The following is a 25,318-nucleotide window of genomic DNA, read 5'->3' on the forward strand; positions in this document are numbered from 1 at the left end:
AAATTACAACATTAGAGTCTGAGGTCAAATCCTCCGCAGCTTGCCCCCGATTCTCTCTCAGCGTTGCTCAAACTCTTTGCTTTGTATTGAGATTAACTAGGTTGTTTTGAAAGTCGTCACATGATCAAAACCCCCTTTTCTGCATCCTAGTTCTTAGGGCTGAGCATTTAATCGAACCTCAATGGTGATTTTTGGCTAAAATGGAAAGCATGCACGAATCAAGCGTTGCCTAAAGTAGTGCACGACCACGATCGCTTGAAGTTTCGTAGAACGGTCTGGATGAGTGATGTTAAAAATGAGAGACATTCAACAAAACTAAAAAGGCAAAGAGCTCGTTACTTTGAAGCTGATCTTTATAGAAATACTTTGGATTTAGCACCATTGCATGTTTGCAGACTGCACATAAGAGTGCTGTGTGTCTGCAGCACGCATTATAACTTATTCAACCACCTGAGAAGACACCAGGTAGAGTATAATTAATGCATAAAGGCCAAGAAAAACAATGCAATGCTCGCAAGTGTAAAACATCAACAGCGCATCACTGCATCCATCCAGCTCAAAAAGACGCACTGAAATCACCAACCAATAAGATTCCACAGCGTCAAAGATATTTAATCAGAAACTGAATCATTAATAATTAATAATCATTGGTTATTATTAATCTCTTGCTCTCTCCTACAGTGCGCCTGTTGTCTCATCTCCCTTCCCTCAACTCCAACCGGTCACAGCAGATAGCTGCCCCTCCCTGAGCCTGGTTCTGCCGGAGGTTTCTTCCTGTTAAAAGGGAGTTTTTCCTTCCCACTGTCGCCAAATGTTTGGTCAAAGGGGGTTGTCTCATTGTTGGGGTTTTCTCTGTGTTGTTGTAGGGTCTTTATCTTACAGTATAAAGTGGCTTAAGGTTAGTGTACCTGTGATTTGACACTGCATAAATAAAACTCAATTGAATCTATTTTTTCAAAGTGAGAAAACCTGTCCTGTATGCAAAATGTCGCAGAGGAAATAGAGAGTTTTATTCGCATCTACCATCAGGGGCGTAATTTCCAGGGGGGTTAGGGGGGTTATGACCCCCTCAATAATCGGACCCAAGCAATATAACCCCCCCCCCCCATAAAAATATGAATTATCTTGCATAAATAGGCTGTTGATTTTCTTTACTCGTTTCAGTTATTACCAGCAAAATAGTTGCATTTTTAATCATCTGGGAATTAACCCAGATTTATTTATTTATTTAGACAAAGATCTTGACCCCCCCAATGTTCAGCACAAAGTTACGCCGATGTCTACCATTCACATCTACCATGCAGGCATAGTGAATGGAGTGAAAGACTAAATTATTTGTCTGCAAAGATGAACTTATACAGAGTAATTTACAGGAATGAAGCTGGATGTAAAGGTGAAAGCAGCGCACTGTTAATTTAATTCTGTGTTATGTTTTGGTACAACTATCTTTTTTTACATTTGTTTTCTTTTTCTTTTAAGACATGCACTGAATTTAGGTGAATAATGAGGGCTAATTGCATTTTCGTGCAAAGGCTTGGACAGACGTGAAGACGTTAAAGAGGTGTTCTGTTTACGTGACGGTGCAATAAAAAAAAGTCTGTCTCTAAAATTCAGTGAACAATGATGACACATAATAGCGATTGTCATTTTGAAGCCGTAATCATGCAAGTCTACTAGTACAAATTCTTTCCAATTTCCTTTCCTGCATGCAAATCACGCAGAGGTCCCGCTTTTGTCAGACAGTCCAACCCAGAAGTGAGCCTGCAGAGAGGGCTGCGCCCGTGGCAGCAGCTCATCCCAGCGAGCCCGACTTTGTTCACCTCGCCTCTGACATCGTTTTGCCATTTCCCTCTCCTTTCCTCTCCGCACTCCCCCTCCTTCCTGTAATGTTCCCAGATGTGTCGGCATCACTCAAGGGAACATCGCAGCCAAGACTAACGCACCTTGGCCCCCACCTACTGCTCACTGCCTCCTAGTCTTAAATGAACACAATCCCTGTCACACAAGCACATAGGAGATACTCGCACACCTCCCAGAGCAGACATGACTCAACATGCCCCTATAGCAACACATGGCCCCATAGTAATTGAGGTCAAAGAAAAGAAACAACAGCCTGATTTTTGCCTTGTGTGCGGGGAAAGAGGTCTTTCCCTTGCTCCTCTTTTGCTCCATATCATCAGATGGAATTGCCCAGCAGCGTACTGGAGGCAACAGCTTAGCTAAGTTTAGCACTGTGAACTGAGACAAACTGCAGTGCAACCTTGCTAATGTGAACTTCTCAAGGAAAGGTGGTTCAGACGAGGAAAACGCAAGTACAAGTGGTGTATCAGTTTTTCTTTTTGGGGTGGAGGTGGGGGTGCTGTACTTGTCTTAAACCCATGTTTATAGCAGTCCTTTACTAATGTAATCACATTCTGAAACACAATATAAACTGAAGGTAATATAACTCCAAGTGACATATGCAGTAATCGCTGTCACCACTTAATCTTTCACTTCAAACCATTATGAGGTTTAAACGAAATGTTTTGTTTCCATGGTCACTCCCATAACATCTGTTCTTACTGAGGAGTATGTTTTAAGAGATACCATCTTCTTCTTAAGTGAAGGAGCAGAGAAGCCAACTTATCTCATTTTTTACTGCACTATGAGGCATTACAATCTACAACAAGGCAACACATTCTCTAAGTTGTGGTCAAGCAGCGACACTTTTAAACTGAAAGATGATAGGCTAGTCTCCTGATAAGATGTCAAAAAGTCACGAATAACTAATCTGTTTTTCAGTGTTCACGCACATGTTTTGTTTTTTATCGGCACAAATTTGCAAGTACTAGAATTATATTTCGTTTTTAAGGTATATATTTTGTGCAGAGAAAGCAGGGAGGCCTGACCATGGCAAGTGAAGAAACAAAGCTCCGAAAGTTGCGGTAACCATTGCATTTCACCACAAACCATGAGCTTTATCTAAACTTAAGGCCTCACTCACACGGGACCAGGCGCTGACCCCCTGGCAACCTCCTGTTACTAGGGAAAAATGTTTATTCCCGGAGGGGTTGCTAAGTGGTTGCCGGAGGTTGTCGACTGTCACTTGGGTGAAATTGGTAACAAAGAAGTATACCAATCAGTATTCAAGTTCACAAACTGCCATGAGCCTGTGGTGAAAATGAAGCCAACACAGGTGACAAAGGGGCCATAAATGGCAGTTTCATTGATTCCTTCTTGAGGCTGACTCCATGCTATCTGGTAAGCTACACTAAATTCCAATCAGTGGTCTGATCCTCTTGACCATGGTCTTGGTCAAGAGGATCGTTTTAGGGTACTTTTCAATGCTGTTCTCTGCTAAATAATATGGCTCACAGGGTAGTTAATTGCGTAGTGGTTTATACATTCGCCTAATAAGCAAAAGATCCCTGGTTTGTTCCCAGGAGGAGACAGAAATCCCTTGGGGGGGGGGTTGCATCAGGAAAAGCATCCGGCGTAAAAATCTGCCAAATCAAATGTGTGGAGCTACCTGCTGTGGGGACCCCACTGTGAATAATGGAGCAGCTGAAAGTAACTGTTACTGTGTAGACAACTGTACTAAAAACCTGCCTGCGCTCAGGCTTTTGTCGGTGAAATGCTAGCAGTTTATTTTTATTTTGTCTCAACAATGACTGTGGTGACATCTTTGAAGCCTTCAAGTCAAAGGGTTAAAGTGTGAGTCCATCAACAAACGTGTTGGATGACAAACCAGACAGTTGTCATATCCAGTTATTATTATTCCATATTACTTTATTTAGTTCATATGACTTTTTAATGTGTCTTTTGTCCCGTCTTCCTCCCCTCACCCCCATGGCTGCAGTCATGGCTGCCCCTCACTGAGCCTGGTTTTGCCATAGGTTAAAAACTTCCTGTTAAAAGGGAGTTTTTCCTTCCCTCTGTCGCCAAGTGCTTGTTCATAGGGGGTCATCTGATTGTAGGGTCTTTGCCTCACAATATTAAGCACCTTAAAGCGACTACCGACGTGATTTGGCGCTACATAAATAAAACTGGGTTGATTCTTCAAATCTGTGATCTCAGCATACACATTCTGGTTTAAAGGACACTTGAATATCTCTTGCTATATCTATTGCTTAACTTTAGGCAGCACCATTCATCTGAACACCTCAGTGCACTTCATTCATTTCCATAGCAACCCACAGTATTGTAGAAGGCCCTTTCACATAAAATATAGCACCAACCGATGACAGAATACCAGAAAATGTGTTTCTCTTGTAATGAATAGGAACCCAGGCAATATCACTGTCTGAATAGATCCCTGGGGCTCTACTTATTATAACTGTATTAATAGTGCAATACTGAGAGCAAATGGAGCTGAACTCCAGCACTAACATAGTGGCCACCAGGTTAGCACAACGCCAGCTGTCACAACAAAACTGATATTAACTTTCTGCTTTTGGCTCAAAACGATTTTTGGATCGGTTGATTATGATCGTAATGAGGTTAAGATTTCATACGAGTTTATCCTGAACAGTGTACACAGCAGTCTGAAGAACAACAGCGACCACCGCCGCCGCCGCCGCCGCAGCATATCTGCTGTTCACACGGCAGTTTGTGATTTGCTGTAGCTTGAGAAAGACAAATGTGTGTTTGAATTGGAAACAAGGAGAAAGAGAGTAAAGTATTTACATAAAACAGTATATTGGCTGTTGATGTAATTTCCCTTTTGAGCGTGTCATTAAGGCGGTATGAAAAATTTGCCCTTATTTGGAATTTGTAGCAAGTCGGGGTGAACATTTTTCAATTTCCTGCCATTTGAAGACAAATCCAGCAAACGGAGTCTCGCTCTCGTCGCCTTCTTTGCGTGAACTTGTTTGCATTCTGTTTTATCAAACGCACCCTCATACAAGACCCAAGTCTGAATTACATTGTGGTGATTTGTTTTCTGTGGCAGAGCGCGTTTGGAAATAAACCTAAGCCAATTCTCTTTCTCACACTTCTGCGAGTATTTTATTTATTTTTTTTACACCGCAGTGTAATATCCGAGGGCAAAAAGCATGAATTAATACCAATTAAAGCTGGGTGCTCTAATGTTTACGCACATAATGAAGAACAAGAAATTATTTAAATGACAAAATTAAAATGTAATTTCATGCATATGCATCTGTTATGTTTGTAGGTGAACAGAGACTTCCTATTGTCCCCTTATTTGTATCAGTGGAGTCACTTTCATAATAAAAAAAGATCCTTTTTCTCACACATGCAGTACCTAAGCTAGTTGAGCTATAGGCAGCCATCTAAAACCTCTGAAATATGCATCTTAAAGATACTTGATTAAGTACACATAACAGTGAGATGAAAAAGGGGGAGTGGGTGGGATAGCGGTGGGGGGTTTTGCCCTATATACTGTGGTGCAATTCAATGTGCCGGATGATATCAGCAGATTAAAAAGCTGTCTGTATCTGCACTTAACTGCATCTGGCTGCTTTTGTTACCTCCCTTGTGATTTATTCATTTGTGTGCCGTGCACTTGTGTTTGGGTGCGCATATGCCCATTTTAATACATTATCCAATGGGTGTTTCACCCTGGGGAATCTTGCTATCTGGTGCGTACGCCTAAAGAATGTGACACTGCTCAAGGATGACAATTTTCAAACCGGGCCCCCCGCTTGCTTTGTTACACCTCCTCCCTGCGTGGCTAAAACACCACCGACAGTGTGTAGCGCTGATTCAGTCGCGTCAGTCCCTTCACAGTGCACCAGCTTGTCCTGCAGGATAGCGCGAGCCAAACACGGAGGACATTTTAGCACCCCCTGCCCCCATCCCCACCAAGACCGCACATCTCTAGTAGAAAGAAGGTCTCTTTTAGTCGGGTCACAGTGCCTTAAGGGCTGATTGTGCTAGCTCGAAGCAAAGCTAAATGGTTTGCACTGACATGATGCCAGTTGAGAAGTAAAAAGACACAGAAGGGAAGAGAATGGAATGTGTGGATTTGTGAAGAAAGAAAAAGTAACAAGGAAAAAGTGAGATAAAAGGTGTCGGAGCCAAAAAATCTACTGCTGGAAATGAATGCCAAAAAAAAAAGAGAAGGGAAAAAAAGTGATTCTTTAACCACCCACGAAGAAGAAGTAATCTCATTCCACATGTATGCAATCAAGGCATTGCTGCTGCAATTAGCCTGGGTGGCTACGCTACATCTGAGACACGCGGCTATGATGATCTCCTTTGATCGTCTTTTCTTCTGCATTTCAAATGACAGGTATCAGACGTGGGGTTATTGTGCGGAGATAATGACTTCTGAATATGTATGAAGTAACGTGTACGCGGTTCTCACGCATCGAGTCATCCGGCTACAACTCTTAACATGTGGCACACTGAGAGCTGACAACAAGTATAAGGCGCATGAAATAGCAGGGAACGTGAGATTTGGGGCAAAACGCGCCATACATGGCTTCACACGAGCAGGTGTGGAGCTGCGATGTGTGCTACAATATCACACTGAGAAAGGATGGCACCTCAAATAACAACTAATTTAGTCTGTAAACCTGTTACTGGGAAACAAAGGCTTCAGTGGTTGCATATATTATTTTTAGGCTGAACTCCTGCAAACAATTTCAGGTTTCTCACACATATCTTAGAAAGGTCACGAAAATTTTCACAATTTAATGCTTAATGGAAAAAGTTTTGCAAAAATATTAAGAACTACTTCACTGCTTACTGGATTAACATGCAGGCGAGGCTATGCACCTTTGTGAAATACATTAGTTAAATGCAAAAAAGAAAAGGCCTGTTTTGGCAGAGTACTGTGCTGGATATGCATGAATTGAGCAGCATGTTTAAAGACTGATGGATAAAAGATATGTTGATTGGACACATACTAACTTGTTGGTTAAGTCCAGTGAAAGTACATGATTTGTGGTTCTGGCTCTGAATTACGTGAGGTGGTAAATAAAATAAAGATAATCAAATATTATTGATGGGCTCGATATACAGGCCGATATTAGCTACTTGCCAATAAATCGGTATCGGCATATCGATGCATGAAAATTTTAAATAAGCAAGAAGGAGACAGGAGAAACACCCTTCAACTATGCTATGAGGGTTGATTTTGCATGTCTTATCCAGCAGAGGGCGCCCTGCAACATCCCTGCTGCCAGGGGCCAATGCCAGTTTATATTTTGGATTGTTAACTCCTAAACTAAATAAAAGAAGAACAAAAAGCTAACATTATTCCTTTATGCTTGTATTTGCTTGCACTGCAGCTACAGAGCTTGTACAATAAACATGATAAATAATAGGCTACAGCTAGGGTGGATATTGTCTTTTGGTATCCTCTGGACTTTGAAGAAAAACATTAAAGATACATCGTTCCTCATCCATGTAGCTCATCCATGATAAGAGTAATGCATCAGATGGGAGGCTAGGATTTAAATCCCGACCGCTCAGTTGAAGGGTGGTCCCCGCCATCCCCACCGTGACCTCGATACAGAATGCACCCCATTGTATGCGCAGATCTAACGTGCAACTGGGAAACATCTGCAGCGGGCCTATAAAAATGGCATGCGATGCGATGCCGTCGCCTGCTGCGGAGTGACATCGCTCACTCTGCCTCTCCGGTTTCAAGCCTTTCCTCAGTCCATATCACGGCAGAGAAAGGAGTGTATTATCGCAGTGAAAAAGGATCTACTTCCATCCCCCACCCTCCTCTTACAGCCTCTGTGTGTGTGTGTGTGCTTGCATGGCCTAATATGTGTGCGGAGAGTGGGAGGCAAGAGGGAGTACACCACTGGGGAATGTGCACCTGCAATTTTTCTCATTTGACACAGTTGGTCTTTTGTAGGGTCTCAGGGATAAGGAAATGTCTGTGAAAGTTATGACTCCTGCCCTCTGCCTCCCCCCCTTCCAACTCCTTAAAAAAAGAGACATCTTCACCATGGTATTCTCCATCTCAGAGAGGGTAACACATTCGGCAGACTGACCGAACCGAAAAAAAAGCTGTACGTGCCGCACTTAACACTGAAGAGCTATCAGATGTATAAACAAAGCTTGCAACAAGCTGTGGACCCATAAGGAGGGAGATAAAACAGACACAGTGTGAGTGGGGGGGGCAAAAAACAAAGTGTAAAAGATGTTTGGAAGATAAACGCTCTGATTTATTTTCATTTACAGTGTGTTTAACATATTCATTTCTGCATTTTGCTTGAGCAGTTTGCTGACAAGCCGTTGCAGATTGTGCAATTATATAATATAATCAAGCCAAAAATAGGGAGCAGGAGAAATATCTGAAGAGAAATTTAAAAAAAGCTAATGCTTGGATATGGCTTCCAAATTAAAAAAAGATTACAACACTAGATTTCACATACAATAAATCTAAATCTAGAAGCACTGTGTGAAGTGATGCGAGGTAAATAAGCCACCTTCGTGTTTTGGCGAGAGGTTTTGGAAAATGCGCGTTGCCTGCAGTGTGTGGATGAGCACAATTACATTTGCAGCTGGTCAAGTTGGTCCTTGGACGTTTTCTCCTTTTTTTTCCCTGCGTCAGTCTCTACGCTCGGTGTTCACTGCAACTCGGTGTTTTCAATTATCTGAAGCTGTTTTTACACATGCAGTGCAGCCCCGAAAGTTTTCTAAGTGCCTTTAAGAATGCAAACGTCCAACACAGGTGGAATGGATATTTTTAAAAGTCCTGCCAGCTCCCTGCTACAAAGTCTGTGTGAAGTTCGACTGCACGGTAAAACTTGCGAGCGTCCTGGCTTTTGCACGCTCTGATGCAGACTCTCTCCTGCATATGTGAAAGAGAACCGCTACCACACCATTATTAAAAGATGCTAAAAGCTGGATAAGAACAAGTAGAAGCCAGATGACCAAAGAGGTTTTCATCGCAGTTCATAGGCCTTCCTCTTGGTCTGCCTTTGTAACCTTCTGTATACAGATTATTACATAAAGAAGGGCTATTATGAGCATTTTGGCTGTGCTCACGTCCATTTTTTCTGTCTAAATAAGGGTGTTTTAATAACCACTAGTATATTAAACTTTCAGACTCTCTGATTGCTTGTGGGGGTTGTCTTTTTCCTACGACTTGTTGCTGTACTCCCAGATCTCAGCATTTAATTCGTCCGGAGCTGTGCTATCGTAACTGATAAATCTACTGAAAATATGACCCAGTTTGTAATAAACTGGAATTATACTTTGAGCACAGAGTCAAGGGCTATCTCGGGGAGTCTGTTCGGTCAGGATATCAGTGATCCATGGCCTAAACAGACGACTCCTCCCGTGGGTAACAGCTGTGGTGTGAGACTCAGGGCAAGCTGTGACCCCTTGAGCCTTGGATACTGTACATCTGCAGAGGATGCAGCGGGAGGGGAGCACTATGGAAGATTTGTGTCCTTCTGTGTGGGAGGGTTTGAAAGAAAGATAATAAAGAGGGAGAGGGAGTGTGTGTGTGCGTGCGCTGCTCATGCAGTACATAAAACGCATAAACTACACTGTATTTTCCACCCAGTGCAAAGCACTGGAACTGTAAACTACTTGACCCTGGCATCCTTCCAAACAAGGAGGCCACGCTGAGGAGCTACCATTACTCTCGGGCTATCCATTCCCCTCTCTCCTTCCTTTTATTTTAATGAGAGCACAATTAATAAGGAAATGGACCAGCTTCCCAAAGGAGGCTGGTTCCTCTACAATGGAAGCCTTCTTTTGTCAATGGCTGTATTGAATTCCTCTACAAGGCCACTGGGCTATACTGAAGGCCATCTCTAGTATTGTCCCCACCCCCACGCAACTAACTCTATCGCTTCTTACCCCTCTCTGTTCTTCTCGAGCTCTCATGGGCTAATCTGTGCCACGGTATCATTTGATCCCCCCTACACTTTTGCTATAAATGCACACTTTACAATACTCAATATTGATTCGCTGAGGCAAAATCATCAGCCACTGTGCATGGTTGGTTTATTCAATGATAGAGCTGAGGGAAGAGAGAGCAGGGTCCCATGCTACCTTGACTATAATTGGCCTGCTGCATCTGTGGTGAACTTTAGTTTGAGGCAAAATGGCATTGGATCTTTGTTTGTGAATGAATACATTAAAATTCACCCTGTTAGCTCAAGTGCCGCATAAGGGAAGGAAAGAAGATCAAAAGGAGCAGTGGCTGATTAATCCTTTGCCCCTTTTGTTTTTCAATTATTCCCTTTGTTGGTCAAATAAAGGAGGTATTGCTTCACACGTCCTCCGAGTCCCACAAAAGAAGGCACCTGTATTTTCCTCCGCATTTGTCTAATGCTCTCAATTGCTCCTACAAGGCTGAACAACAGCAATAATACCACATGCAGCAAAAGATGTACTGATAATGTGCAAATTAACATTCCCTCATTGTACTGTATTGTACATAATAAGGCTACTGTAATATGCTCTTCATTTGCAAGGCTGGTTTTTTGTTTTGGCAACAGGGAGCCATTATGCTAATTTCTTTATCAACAGAAAGTTAAAATGTCTCTCGGTTGGGCCAACAGAAAAAGCACTTGAAAATTTGCTACTGTGACCTTTGAGCAACATGTTCCACTGATATGAGACCTCAGCGTCGCCCACCAGTGCCAAAACACCACAACTTGGTCAGTGCTGCCCTTAATGTGAAAGACACTGGTAGCAAGTTGGCTGTTTAGCTATTAGCTAGACTCAGTAGACTGTCTCGGTCTAACTAGACAGTGATAGCTAGTCTTGCTAACAGCTAGGTTGATTACAATGATTAGTTTTAGCATCAACTTTTTTATTTTAAGAAAGTAAAAATATCAAATCCCAGCTCTGCTGAATAGAATAGTAATTTCATCTTATCAGCCTAGCTAATAGCTAGAATATCTAGCTAGGCTGTTTAGCTAGGGCGTTTAGCTAGACTGTAATAGCTAAGCATTTCTAGCTATTAACTAAACAGCTGCAGTTGTTGTGAGTTAAGTTTTAGGATTGAATTAAAAATGTTTTCTTTAAAGCCCAAATAGGATGCAAATTGATTACAATGATTACTTTTGCTATCATTTTTTTAATTTTAAGAAGGTAAAAATATCAAATCTCAATTGTGTTGAACAGAATGCTGATCTCATTTTGAACCGTGTATTTAGAGAGATAAATAGGAACTAATAAACAGACAGATATTAAGATGGAAATATCCCAGTTCCCAACCACATAAACACAGACATCTACGCAAATATCAACTCATGCTATTAGCAACATGTGCTTGGGAATGACAGATTGTAATCTGAGTAATTAGCAAAATGCGTACAGTATGCCTCAAGGCATGTTTAAATCATGCACTGCTGCAGCAGCAATTCATTATGTGGGTGGTTGGGACACAGTCTCACCACCATCATCATACCCTCATCCGTGATTGTGAAAGCCTTATGGTGGAAACACTGCTTGGAGGAGGAGGGGGGGGCAATCCTTCCAAGCTGAAAGATTAGCATATACAGCACTGCAGTGTCTTAATATCGCTACATGTAATCACATGCACAGTCTGTCACTGCACCTAATGTGCCATCAGAATACAAATCCCGTATCTCACATACATGCACAGCACATGCACAGTTATTCCACAGACGATGGGAATAAACATGGATTTCACAAAATAAGAAAAAGGTCATTCATTTCACAAATTGAGTAAAGCATGGGTCAGTGCATTGTCTCTCTGCTTGTTTTTTTTTTTTGCCCTTCCTGTTCCTCACATTCCGCCCACACCCTAAATTACTCCCTGACCCCTGCTGTTATGCAGTGTGGGAAACCCTGTGGTATTCTACGCCCACCATTTCAGCTGTGCGAGCTGGGCTGCGGGGTTACTTAGCAATTCTCCCTCCAGCCTCCCGGACACTACAAAACATGCACTACGCACACACATACACATTATGCAGTCTAATGTAAACTAACATCCACTGCCACTTGACCTTGCTGTCAATATCTGTCCTCATTAAACACCATTCGGCCAGCTCCAAGTCCACTTTAAATGGCATCATTCAGCGCTTAGCAAATTATGCTTGTGCAAGTGGGTTGAGTGAATTGAGATTCTAATTCATGTATTTGGAAGATATACACAGGTCCCGGTGCAGACACCTATAAAACATGGAGAGGTATTTAACCCCACCCTGCCATTCTTAATGTTACTGTCATTCATTCCTCTTGGGTTGCACGTTCTGACAGCAATTTGGCAATGTCAAGCCGTCACTACAGATGCCACGGGCAGCAAGGGCCATTTTTTTTATTCCCCATATCAAGCAGGTATTGATTTTTCACTCATTACAGAAGGACATAAAAAGAGAAGGGAATGTTTGATGCCAAACGCCACACGAAATATATTACGCGGACGTGGAAAATTCAACCGAATCCAAAGAGGACGAGTCTTTCAGCGCTGCATATTTAAATCTAATTGAAAAACTTGTATTCAAACGATGCAACACGTCCTAACAACTGAAACTAAAAGTGAAAACTTGAAATAAGCTGTCATTCAAGTGGCAGCTGTGCAACCCATCCTAAGGGTGGGTATAAAATTTGATTTTTCCAAATATGCATGTTGTTTGTTTTAGTAAGTCTTGTGGGGTTTATTGTAAAACTATAATAGGGATGCAAATTAAAAAGAGAAATAAACCTGTTAATGCATTCAACCAGAGGCATTTTAAAGTATATCATGAAAACCATTTTCAAAGCAATCCAACTTTTATTATAATATCAATTTTAAAAAAACCCTCTCACCTATTTCTTTATTATTTGATTAAAATCCGTGGCTTTGAAATGAAGTCAAGACTTCCCTCAAGTGCTAGAAATAAGCACATGTATACTTTGAAAGCCATACTCGCCTCGCCCAGAGTCAATGAGGCATAACGTATTGCACAACTAGGACTGCGCCCTAACAAAAAATACTGCTGGAACTAAAAGTCGTCTAAGGAGCTTGGAAAGAAAAGCGTCTGAGTCTGGGACTCTCGACCATTTGACCTTAGAACTGAAGAAGCTTCTCGGATGAGAGGTGAAACGTCTTCAAGCAACTTAAAGAAGTCCAGACGCTTTTCTTTCCAAGCTCCTTAGACTACGATGACCTGGATGACTGAGAACCTTCACAGACATGCTGGAACTAAACGTTTTTACTGTGACTCAGGGGGATGGCAGCTTGATTAATGCTAAAATATCTCAACAAATTTTCATGAAATTTTGCAATGACATTCAAGGTCCTCAAAGAAGGCTGATTTCTGTGGGTGTGAGTGTAGTAGCTTTTCATTATTTATGTATTTATTAATTTTACAATTTAGAATTAAGGATGCCAAACTAAGAAAAATTAACAAGCGTTGTGGTTGTCACAGTGCTAGAATTTCAAACTAAATACTAATATGCAGGAAATAGTACATACTATTTACTCCTTTGATACCACAGGGGGAAAAAAACACAATTAAGAGTAATTTTTTAAAGATAAAGATTAGAACAATAGTGGTTTGTGAATGCATTCAGCTACAGCTCTGTTTATTTGCTGCACTTCTGTTGACTTGATGCCAAAAAAGAAGTGGCTTCACTTTTTCAGAATTTCAATATCCAGCCCGTTCTCACTCCTGAGGGGTAATATACTGACGATTTGTCACCTAGCGTAAAATGTTACGCTTTGGGAGTGAAAATGTGTACCTTAAATATCAGTTCTGGTGACATCCCTAGTCAGTGTCCCTATGTCTGGCTGCACGTCAAATAGATACAATTAATATGGGTGGATTGCACCCATGCAAAAAAATATGCAATAGAGTTATACAAAACAATAAACTGATATCGGATACGCTATGCAAAATGGATGGTAGATAATAGGAATGGGCATGGCACTCTTTCCATAAACTCAAAAGGACTGAATACTGACTTGACCTGAAAGTTTAAATAATGAATAGACATGTTTGTTTTGTGATTGCTTATTACATATGAGGCCGATACCTGCCTCATACCACAAAAACCATTCAAAACGTTCTTGGCCCACTTGTATAACTTTAAATCGTCCCCCACCCACTCATGCTACACTTCTAAATATGTAAGCCCAGCTGTCTTGTCAGTGAAAACTCTGTACAAAAGCTACAGTCGTCGAACTCTCGATTTACTCTTACCAAAGCGACACAATGCCTGTCTAAATAAAGTCCTGTTGTTTGGTTTTTTTCTTCATCTAACGTCGCCTTCTAATGCATATATAATTTATCCCTGCCCTAAAGTGCTGTATATGCATGTACATTATGCTGGTGCAAATGAATGATTGACATCCACCCACTCCAAAGCCCACTTATTTGCAATGCTTGAAGAGGCATCTCGCAGTCACAACACAACAGCACATGCCTCAGTAGGCTCTACAAAGAACTTTCTGCCGCTTTGAAATATGAGCTCAAATAAATCATTTGTTTAATTAATTAAGCAAATTAGGCAAATCCAGGGATGCCTTGGCGGATGGAGTCAGTGCCCTGGCAGTAGAAGATTAATTAAGTGGATCGGGTACGGGAACAGCGAGCCTGACGTCAGAGTTTAATGCTCTTGTTTGGTTAGACACAGCTAACCTTAGCATATTAATGATGATACGGGAATGTGAGAAAGAGAGGGTTGTTTGTAAGGCTTTGTTTAAGGCCTGCAAGAGAACGCAGGCATGCATGAAAGGCGAGACGGACCTTATGTATGTTCATCTGCAGAACTGCCATTTACCCAACATTGTTCTGCAAGATACAAAAACCTACCAGTGCAACACCTAACAAACGCTGAACAGATGTGGCAGGCACACATCTGTCTTGCTGCCTCATCCATTCCTCATTACCTACCAACCCCTCCCTGCCCCTCCTCACCCAGCAGGATGATATCTGCTTCCACGCTTGATGCATGCGCTTGTATCTGACCGTACAACCAAGAGTCAGACTTCATGTTCTTCGTCTCCTAAATTTGTTTCTTGAGCCGTCATCCATTATAACACGGCGATGTCTACGATTCCACAGGGCAGTATTAAGCAGAATGAATCTAAAAGTCATCCAGGAGGATTTTACATGCACAGAAACGCATGATTAATGCGCTGCTCGGGCATGGCTCGAGTGTTCGGGACATTGCTTTTTCCTTTTGTTAGTTGATCTTACCGAAACAACGACAAGGTTGCGTTCTGCCAATTTTTCAAGCCCCCGTGACAGCATCAGGGATGGAACTTTTTATTAATCTGGCACGGACTTTGTAGCTCCACTCGCGCACAAACCAGAAGATGATAGGGAAGCACACACACTCGCATACAAGCAAACAAAGAGCCACCCACGTACAAACAGCCACGCATCCTTAACGCTCCTTAAGCTGCGTTCTCTCCTTGACTTTCTTTTCTTTTTTAATCTCGCTGCTGTGACGGTTGTCCAGAAATATTCCTCATTCTGCTCAACAGCAAAAAGAGAAGAAAAAAAGACAAGGAAGGCCACTGTTGGGCTTCTATTTCAGCCTCTTAGGCTAAAGTGGCGAATGCATCAGCGTGCATGTGTACTGTGATTATTAAAAGTGCGACTTTGCATGTGTGTCAGTGGGAACGGTGCTAGTTTCTTTTGCTTGACGCTAGTCGGCGTGTGCGCGCACGAGGGTGCATGTGCCTGACTTTCAGACAAAAGGGAATATAGATGCCAAAGTAGGCCAGCATCCCCCAGAGTACACATTTCCAACACTCTCAGGGTGAAACATGCACAATGACATTGTGGTGAATATTCCCTCTCAAGCTTCCCCCAGCTGCAAAACAGTTCACTGGCAACATCTGGCCACGTTTGCTCATAGCATCAGGACGAGGCTGAGTATTAAATGATTGCTCTTGATGAACATGTCAAATTATTTACTGGGTGTCAGCCACTAAATCTGCTACGAAATGCACCAGTGCGGCTGGGTTTTTGCCTTACAGAGTCGGTGGTTTACGAGTTCGATGTCGCCTATTCCTCGGCGATGAAGGAGAGGTTGATCACAGAGAGAGCAGGATGATTGATTTAAAGGACTGTGAAGGTGTTTTCGCATGGTTCGGCCCGTTTACGAGAAATCACGCAAGCCCCGCAGCTGACCATTTTTCCCAATGATCGCAAACCGATTTTAAGACTGATGAATGCGCTTTTCTCCCATCTTATTCACACCATACTGACATAAAATAAATGCAGCTGAGAAGAAAAAAGAAAAAGAAAGGAAAATGCAGTCGTGTTATGCTTGGGGGGAAAAAAAACACTTCAAAAACTGTGAAGTATACTGGATTTATGGCGGCGCTAAAACATGCAAAAGACAGACCTTACTTCCTTTCCATAAACTGAACGTCACAGGGCGTCTACAGCTGACACGTTTCAGCCACATTTCTCGGATGTCTGCCTTATTTCAACCACTTCACCTCCACCCCCGGGGACGCTTTCTGTGTAATCCTACAGTTGTTTGTCCAACCAGCAGACGATCGTTATGCATCTTTCTGATGACGACATGTGCAAACGCTCTCGTTCCAAAGACGAGAGAACAGATTCCTCCAGTAAAGCTGCAGCATTAAGAAAATAAATTGCAGGTGAAAAGCAGCCGATTTTGATGCAGGCAGAATTTAACACAGATAGCCCAAGAGGTGCTTCCGCGCAGCTTGACTGACATATCTGTTTTAAGCAGCACTTTACAGTCAATGCTAATCAAATGAAAGGTCAGAGGGACTAACAACAGCGACCACACAGAGTGTCTGCTCTAAATATGGCTGCTTGTATATGGATATATGAGTGCCTTTGTGCTGCTCGTAACAGTATTAGTTAAGCATTAGTGTGTGTGCTTTGACATTTATGCTGAGGCTTGATCACACATCAGTTTACCGAGTTTTATTTTACTACTCTCATTTATTTTTAACAAAATCTACTTTGATACAATAGAGAATAAGTTGTGTTATAAGGAGGAAATGGCTCCTGTTGTCTATGTATATCATTTTTTTATGATGTCAAACAGCCCTCGCTAATAAATATTTGAGGCTGTTCTTGAAAACTGCTAGATTCAGACATAAAAGCAGAGGCGATAGAGCATTTTCAGTGGCGGCTCCTAATCTTTGTAGCAACCCACCTTTTTCACATAAGAGCTGTCCAGACTCTCAAATCATTTTAAAACACTGTTATAAAAAGCTGCTTGCTTGCCTTTAGTTCTAATTGAGCAAGGCACCCTGGTTTTTATTATCCAAATGCACTCTTATTCACTTTGTTTTACTTGTTTTATTATCAAAAATAATCATCCGATTTTCAGAAGGTTATATTTTTTAAGTAACAGACATAAAAGCTAAGGGTAAATTTTACAATTCATAAAGTTTTACATTCAGAAGCACGGCATATGTCCACAGCATAGTCAAACTTGTCCCATACTCATATCTGGATGTGTTAGCTACCTGCCGGCATTCAGGGGAAACTCACGAATCCGTTATTTCTATCAGTACGTGTTTTGATCGTCACTGGTAAACAGCTGTGGAGTTAAAGCAGTTTGAGATTTTTTATTTTTGAATTCTCACATTAATCTAAATGACAATGAACCCTCTGTTGGAGTTGGTGTTCAAACTTCATGCTTATGATCAAGCGTTTCCCATAATAACAATGGTTTGGCTTTGAGTGGCCCCATGGGTAGTACAGTAAGAGGTAGCCTAGTGCTACCAGTCAGCCTCAGTCCCAGTGGCCACTCGCATTGTTGCAAAAATGCAAGAGAAAAATGCTCCCTGTCCCACGCCTCCCTCTTTTAACAAGCCCACGTTTCAGTAGCTATCAACTACTATCACCAATTATTTAAACCAAGTGCCACTACACATTTGCGAGGTCCCATTGTGCCGACAAGTTTGTATTTCAACCCGAAAACAGGACCTAGAACGCTAGGCTAACAGTGCTCCACTGGGAAAAAGGAAGCCTAGCTCGCCATCATTAGCACTCCTTCCCACCAGACTTTCAATAGTGGCGATCATCAACAGCTCTTACCCACACAGCACCGAGTTCATCCTGCATTCCTCAAAGGAGGGAGTCGAGACAGCTTTATAAATAGTCCTTTCTTTTGCAAAAATGAATTTTCATTTTCAGTTCGACTACCTGGTAATGCCTAAACCTTTAATCAATGGATCTCTCTAAAGATGGATGTAGCCTGTAACATATTGTTGGCCTCATGACCTTCTTCTGAGCATTAAGGAAAAAAACCCCAAAAAGCCCGAAGAAGTGTGCTTTTTACCTGCCCCCCCAATCCAATCCCATCCGCAGATATCACAGCACAAAAACAATTCAATTAGCCTCAAATCTCCCATTAATGGTTCTCGCCATATTAAATTAACATTTTTATGGGCCATTGCCCCACTCCCCGTCACTCCCTACATCTAAACCCAAGCCGCATCCACACCCCGAGCTACCAGACCACCATCACTGACTACTTTTAATCTGAATTTAAATGACTTCATTTACTTTGCCTCTGAAACAATCCACAGAAGGCCAAGGGGAAACGCTGCGATTTCCGTTTACAGAGACGTGGTAAAAGAAAGACCTTGCAAATTAATCTTAAGATCTTAATTCATGAAGTGATAAAAGATGTCCTTTTTTCTTTTTTCCCCCCCTAATTCTTGCAACTTTCACAATCCTAAACGTACGCCACAAAGCCAGCGCGGCGTTAGTGATTCTTTGAAAGTAATTTCAGTTCATTTTTCTATTGCCAGGAGAGCAAGAGATGGAGCCAAGAGTAAGAGGGACAGATCTAAAAATAGATTGAAAAATCACAGAAAAAAAAAAACAGACAGAAAAATCAAAAGAAGAAAAGTGTAGGGAAAAAAGTTTCTGTGAGTTTTGGGAGTAAAAATAACTGCTAATTAGTGAGAGGAGCTGCATAGACGGCGAAAACAAGACAGACATAAAGTCAGAGGCTTTTACTGCAGTTGGCTGACAGAATCTGGCACTTAAGTAGTGAACACATGAAATTCTGATACAGCTTCAAATCATGCCAATCAGGAAACGCAAGAGGCATGTTTTGTGCCTGCATCTGCACATCCACACAGACACAAACACTTGCTTTAATGAGCCAAACTCACCCAGTGCGGCTGGTGCGAAGAGGCTGGCGAGGACTAGCAGGCGTGCGGTCAACATGGCCTCCTCCTCCTCCTCTTACCGCCCGCTGCTGAAGGTCCCAGATAAGTTCAGTACTCAGTGTTTTGCTGGCAAATGCCCCAGCTGGGTGCTTCCTTTATGGCACCGATCCCTCCACTGCGCCACACTTCCCACAGGACCGCAGCAAGCCTTGTTGCTCTGATTCCAGATGCCTTCCAAAGTCTGTCAGAAACAAAACAACAACAAAAAAACAACATGCCTATGAGCTGAACAGAAGACAGGAAGTAAATGAGGTTTGGGATCTCAAAAAACTTCTTGGTGAGTCATTATTTTACGGGAACAATCGGACTGTTGTCTTTTCCAGTAAGAAGCGCGGCAGATGGATGCCCGTGGCTTTATAAATCCTTATGCACAGCCCTTATGGCACTGTGGGTTTCAAGTCGCCATCGAGTGACACAGTGCAAGTTGCTCAGTCTGCAGTCATATGAACTCATACCAGGCGTGATCAACCAAACGCTAAGAGAGCGCAAACCACAAAAGGTATTTTTGGATATTCTGTTGTTGTTTGCTCATCGAAGTGTTAACTCCTTACACCTTACCAACAAATCACTCCCACAGAGAGGCGAACACTGAGCGATGAAGCACACGCTGCTGTGTTTGGAGAATTGGTTATGCATATGTGCTCCAGACCTCATGTATTCTCTCAAGGATTGATGGCAATTGACATAAGAAACGCACTAGTGTTTTCACTTTCCTGCGGGTAAGAACCATAACTTAGCAGTTTGAGATTTTGCACCTATGGACATTTTTCTGCTGTGCTACTGGGCTTCTTTCCAAAATTCTAGTTGGCAAAACAGTTCACAAAGCAGAGCTGCCCTCAACCTCCTCTAACACCGTGAGAGGGCCCCGTGAGTGAACTCCTGAATGAGGAAGTCACTGCTAAGCTAGTGCTACTTAGCATAAAATGAGCTGCAAACATCAAATATGTTTTGCATGGCGATTCCTGAAAACTGTGCCACTATTCAAAATGAAGATATGTAACATAACAGTGAGATGTGAATGAATAATAGGGTGCACGGTTAAAGAAGGATCAGCAATATAATCTGATGCGATTCATAATATGATCCCCATAAAACAAATATCATGATATTAAAGTTAAATCAGCTTTAATGATTATCCCCCCTCATCTACAAAACCCTTCTATTATCCACCATCAGCCATGATCTGCTGCAGAAATGTAATCTCTGTAAAACGACACAAGTCAAAGAGTGCACACAATCCTGGCATCCATTACACAATCGCCACTGCTGCACATTAGGCTGTCAGTACTACATTCAATATTATGGGGGAGCTAATTCCTTTGCGGGAGGGACGAAAATCTGTTTGCGAAAGGTCAAGCGCTGCGTCAAAGGACACGGCACTTGGGAAGTTGACTGACATAAGAATCTCAAGTTACACGAGTAAAACGCGTTTATCAGATTTTCCATATCAGCCCCCACGCTATACAAGCAGTGGCGACTCAACCCATCTCAGAATCTAGCCCTTAATCCTAATTCAAAAAGCCACGATTGGACTAATCAGATTTTTTTGAACAGATATTAATGGACTTTACAGAAGCCTATCATCGGTCTCTGCGTAGGAAGGCCATTTGGGCAATATTAGAGGTTAAAAGTGCTCATTAGCAAAGTCTTGGCAGGCCTCCATGAGTGAACTCAACCAGAGTTTGGACACCATCTACCGAACCACCCTCTGCTGTACTGTTCGCTCTGTCCCGTGCATGCAGAAATGACTGTGGGACTCTAAAGAAGTTAAAATAGCAGTGTGAAAGAGCGTGCTTGATCAAAGCCACGTCCTTATGAGTAAACAGCGCTTTTAATAAAACACTTTGACAGCTGCCAGAGAGCTAAATTAAATACGACATCAAATCGGATGCTGAGACTGCCTTGACAAAATAAAAAATACATTATTCCAGGAATAATCACTCTGTCCAAGCGGCAAATTGGAGCTGAGTTTTATAGCAAAGGATAAGGTTTGGGAAAATGCAGACTAAAAATATTAAAATAAAATTATATATATATATATATATATATATATGACAAAGTTCAAAGCTAGGATTGCTGGCATGTGCTTGTTTCCCCCCTATATCTCAGGAGATAGAGGTTTTTTTCAGTGGGATGGAGACAATGAGAATTTGTGTGTGCTGGTGAGAGCGTACACGGCACATCTCACAGCACAGCCTATTAACCAGCGACTACTTGCACAGGTGTTACTTAAGAAATTATCACATAAAATGAAGAACACTATCACAGTTGTTAATTTGCTCTCCAGAAGAAAAAAAAAGAGTAGAAGAAGAAAAAAAAATGTGTGGGCTTAGGTACTGAAACTGGCATCGAGCGCCAAAAGAACACATCATAAAATACATATTTATGAGAAAGGCTTGGACCCTGTTCAACGTAGAGAAAGCGGGGGGTTTGGGGTGGGGGAGAAAAAAGGCCGAGCGCTAGTCCGGCATTGCCAACTCGTCTTGTATTCCAGAAGGAGCCTTATGATACATTATGGTGCTGACGTTTCAAGGGTACTTGTTCTGAGGGGGATTTAGGATAACTCCCTTAGATAAGCTGGCCAACATTTAGCAGACCTAGCAACAACTGCAGCGTCTGTTCTCAGCCACATCAAGGAGACTTCTTCATTACGGCCCTCGCAACTTTTTTCCTTGTTGGTGTCGTTTTTGTTTTTTCTGTAACTGTGGTGCGTGCCAACGGAGCCAAGATGAAACCTGACAGTTTTAATTAACCGAAGAGTTTACCTGACAAAGCCGGGTGATAGGAAAAGTAAGGAATGTGGTTGTTGGGGCGAGGGGGTGGGCGTTGTGTGACTGCATTAAAAAAGAATGGCAAAGAAAAAAAAAAAAACAAGTAGGAAGCAATGACGGACATAAGTTTGTTAAGACAATTTAAGTCAGATCCACAGCTGGTGATGGTATCAAAATGCCAAATAAATAAATTTAAAAAGTGTACGTTCATTAATCATGTGTGGAAGCGTTGTTTTAAACGTGCTGAACACTCATCTCCTTTGGTATGACATTGCAGTGTTAAAAGCTACAGAAGAAGATGTTTGGCTTTGCTGATTTACTACTAAACACCTCACGCAATCTTGACATTGATAATGCTCCCGTGCTCCTCCAACCGGGTGAGACTCAAATGTGTTATGTTGTAATTAGTCATGGTGTGTTGACTGCTTTGTCAATGACACCTGATATGAAAAAAAAAATCATCTTGGAAAGGCCGGATAGGAAAACCTGAATAAATTCCACACATGCATGCTAAAAGGAAATCGTAACACACCGATACCTCGGGATTTGCTGCCGTACCTGTCACCATTACGGTGTAATTCCTCTCCTGCAAAATTGTTGGAGGCCGTTTCATATATTTTACAGAAGCTTTACTATAAACTCTCTCCTTCTTCCTCTGTTTTTACTCCAATGCTTCGGCACATTAGAGATAACCAGAAGTCAAATACAGTATGCCAGTTGTTTTACATGCTTTTTCCATGTACTTTACATATTTAAATACACAACTACTAGTTTACATCTGAGTCATTGTCCCCGCACTGTGTTTGCTGCACCACTTCACTCTGCTTTGGGTCAAGAAGACAAATCCACTCTGAAATATATTTCAGAATAAGAAATCAGACGTATACGGTACATTTCACTCATGGAGTGTTTGCATTTTAATTTCAAATACAACACAGGAATGCTAATGCTTGTCGGGCATTGTTGCTAAAGGTGGAGCACAAGGATAAGAAGTTACTAAAAATGTAAATAGTAATGTTATTTTATTAATTTTATGGAAATATCATTTAGAAAATCAGATTTATTATAACCTGATGTAAATATAAGTTTTTTCCTAAACCAGCAGAATAAAAATCTGATGTGAACAATGAGTCAAAAAAAAAAAAAATCCTTGAACTGTACCTACATGGAAGCAGAACTTAAAACTATAAACACATAATTAAATGACCCACATTTCTATTCTCAGAGATAAAGAAAGAGAAGTCCTCCTACTACAGTGCCTGATATGTATTGCTATGTGTAATCATTGTTTTCACTACTGCTCAGGCTTAGTTTTGATGTAACATATGATTTCTTGCCTTTTAAAATGCCACAAAATAAAAAAAGCTCTCCATTATAATCTCTTAAAGGCCAAGATGTCGAGTCCAGAACCCAAAGATCTTTAATATAACGAAAAACTTAAGCAAACACGAACAATTCAAATCATCTGGTAGTTATGAAAAATGTTCCCCGGGCAAATAACATCTTTTTAGTGACTCTTCACTTTGACTTGTGGCCGGCGTTGACTGTAGATTTTCATTTTAAACCTTATAAATGTTGGATTTCATCACACACAGCGCTCTCATTTCACCAATACATATGGTGAGATAGCCATCGCGCTGATTCGCATCACTGCCCCGGTGGGCACTTCTCCGTCACTTCACGACCTGAGGAAACCGAAAATGATTTCTATTAATCCGGAGACCTTCTATTCAGCGTCGCCGTAACAATGTGAAACTTGATCCTCGCTGTTATCTGATGGGGACATACGAAGTGCGATATAACTAGTCACGCATGCTTGAAGCCCTCCCACGTAACTCTATGTAATGAAGTAGGATCAGGTTAAGTAGCATGTCTCCGATTTTCAACTGCTTCATGTCCAGATGCTTATCGCACCGGCAGGGAGGGCTTGGTAATTTTTATGAGACAGACAGTGTGTTCATGCAAATGAAGTGTCTCATATAAAATGAATATTAATCAAGCCCACTGTCTGCATACAGTATGATTGATGAGCACTCACTCGGAAATCTTAGGAGATGAGCTGAGATGATTAAAACCGAGATGATCCTTTCCGTCTACGGTTAAAGATTATTTTTTCCACTCGGTTGAGCTTCCAAACCTTGCTGATGGCTTAAAATTGAGCGGTCAATTTTATAACACTAAACTCACCTGAAATGTCATAATCGCGCTTTGCTAATGTGAGCTGAAAGGTGTGAAAAACCAAAGGTAAATGGAGAGTGGTCTTTTAAAGGCACTGCGTGCATCCTTGGAGCCTGACAACGTGAGCAGCAAGGCATTCACTCATACAATTGCTTTTCCACAAGGGACCCCAACACAGCTAGCCACTGACAGGCAGATAATAGCGCTAACTTTAGCCTGTACAGTGTCTGAATGCTCCTATATGATAGGCTTGTTGAGTGTGACTGATGGCCTGGGTTAAATAATGGGGCCCTACCTCCGCTCCTCCTCACACACAAAGGCACTGTAACCCCTCCTGACACATAGGACACTTCCCAACTGGAAGACAATGGCAACACAATCCATTAGAGGAAATTACTTGCGCGCACAATAAAAAAAACCTGGGTGCAAAAACAAATAAAACAAATTGCCATTACAAATATTTAACAGTACACCGGGATGCTATAGGAATGAGCTGAACTCCCACAAGGGAGAGAAATAAAAACACACAGGCAGTTGGGTGAATAAATGCAGATGGATGCCTCGTTTAAAGGCAGGGCAAATCTGCCTTGAGACAGTTCTCCATTATAATGCAAAGCTCAGGCACTATCCATTTTCCACGTCTTCCTTCTTTCAATCCTCCCTCTCTTCTTCTCTCAGCATATCTTGCCTAATGCAGCACAAATGGATCCCAGACAAAGAAAAAGAAAGAGAGAGAGGAAGAGGTGGGTAATAGGAAGGACAGGAAAGAGAGAAGGATGGACTATTGAGAATTGGGGAGGAATGTACAGTAAAAAGGACTAGAGGATAAGAGGATGGGAGGACAGAAAGGGAGAGGTAGAGGGGGGATAATGAATGATGGATTGAAAAAGGAATAAAAACCAGTAAAAGCGAGAGGAAGACGTAAAGGGGGGGGGGGGGGGGGGGATTACATGAACTGATGTTTGAAGGTAATTAATCACTGACTAGATTCAATGTACAGCCTTCACGTCAGCTGTTGTTGCCATAGTGGCTCAGGTGGACAGGTTACCATGACAACCTCACCTGTTGGCCATTAATCACCTTGCAGGAGCAATTGGCATGCTGTGCCCACAAACACTGCAAGTCATTATGTGGCCAGGATTGATTTTGGATTCGAGCTAAAAGGGCCTCATATTACGTGGCTACGGGAGACTGAAGCAGACACCACTCAAAGCAAAGTTACTCACCATTTGTATGAGCACAACGGGGCTTATAGGTGTAAAACACAGTGACCTCAAAGCATCGATATATTGCCATTATGTTATGC

The 25,318-nt window shown here is 41.9% G+C and overlaps 1 protein-coding gene across 14 annotated transcripts in view; it reads right to left on the reverse strand.

The window, feature by feature from the left end:
• Positions 1-25,318, reverse strand: part of LOC134624900 (adhesion G protein-coupled receptor L3-like) — a 265,399-nt gene that overhangs the window by 176,457 nt on the left and 63,624 nt on the right. For all 14 annotated transcript variants that reach the window (XM_063470031.1, XM_063470027.1, XM_063470024.1 and 11 more), the window contains exon 3: positions 19,007-19,244. In XM_063470031.1, coding sequence (XP_063326101.1) covers positions 19,007-19,061 — 55 coding nt within the window. In that variant the 5' untranslated portion in view covers positions 19,062-19,244. The remainder of the gene's footprint in view (positions 1-19,006; positions 19,245-25,318) is intronic.

This window comes from Pelmatolapia mariae, linkage group LG3_W (genome assembly GCF_036321145.2).
Source record: "Pelmatolapia mariae isolate MD_Pm_ZW linkage group LG3_W, Pm_UMD_F_2, whole genome shotgun sequence".
Classification (NCBI taxonomy): Eukaryota; Metazoa; Chordata; class Actinopteri; order Cichliformes; family Cichlidae; genus Pelmatolapia; species Pelmatolapia mariae.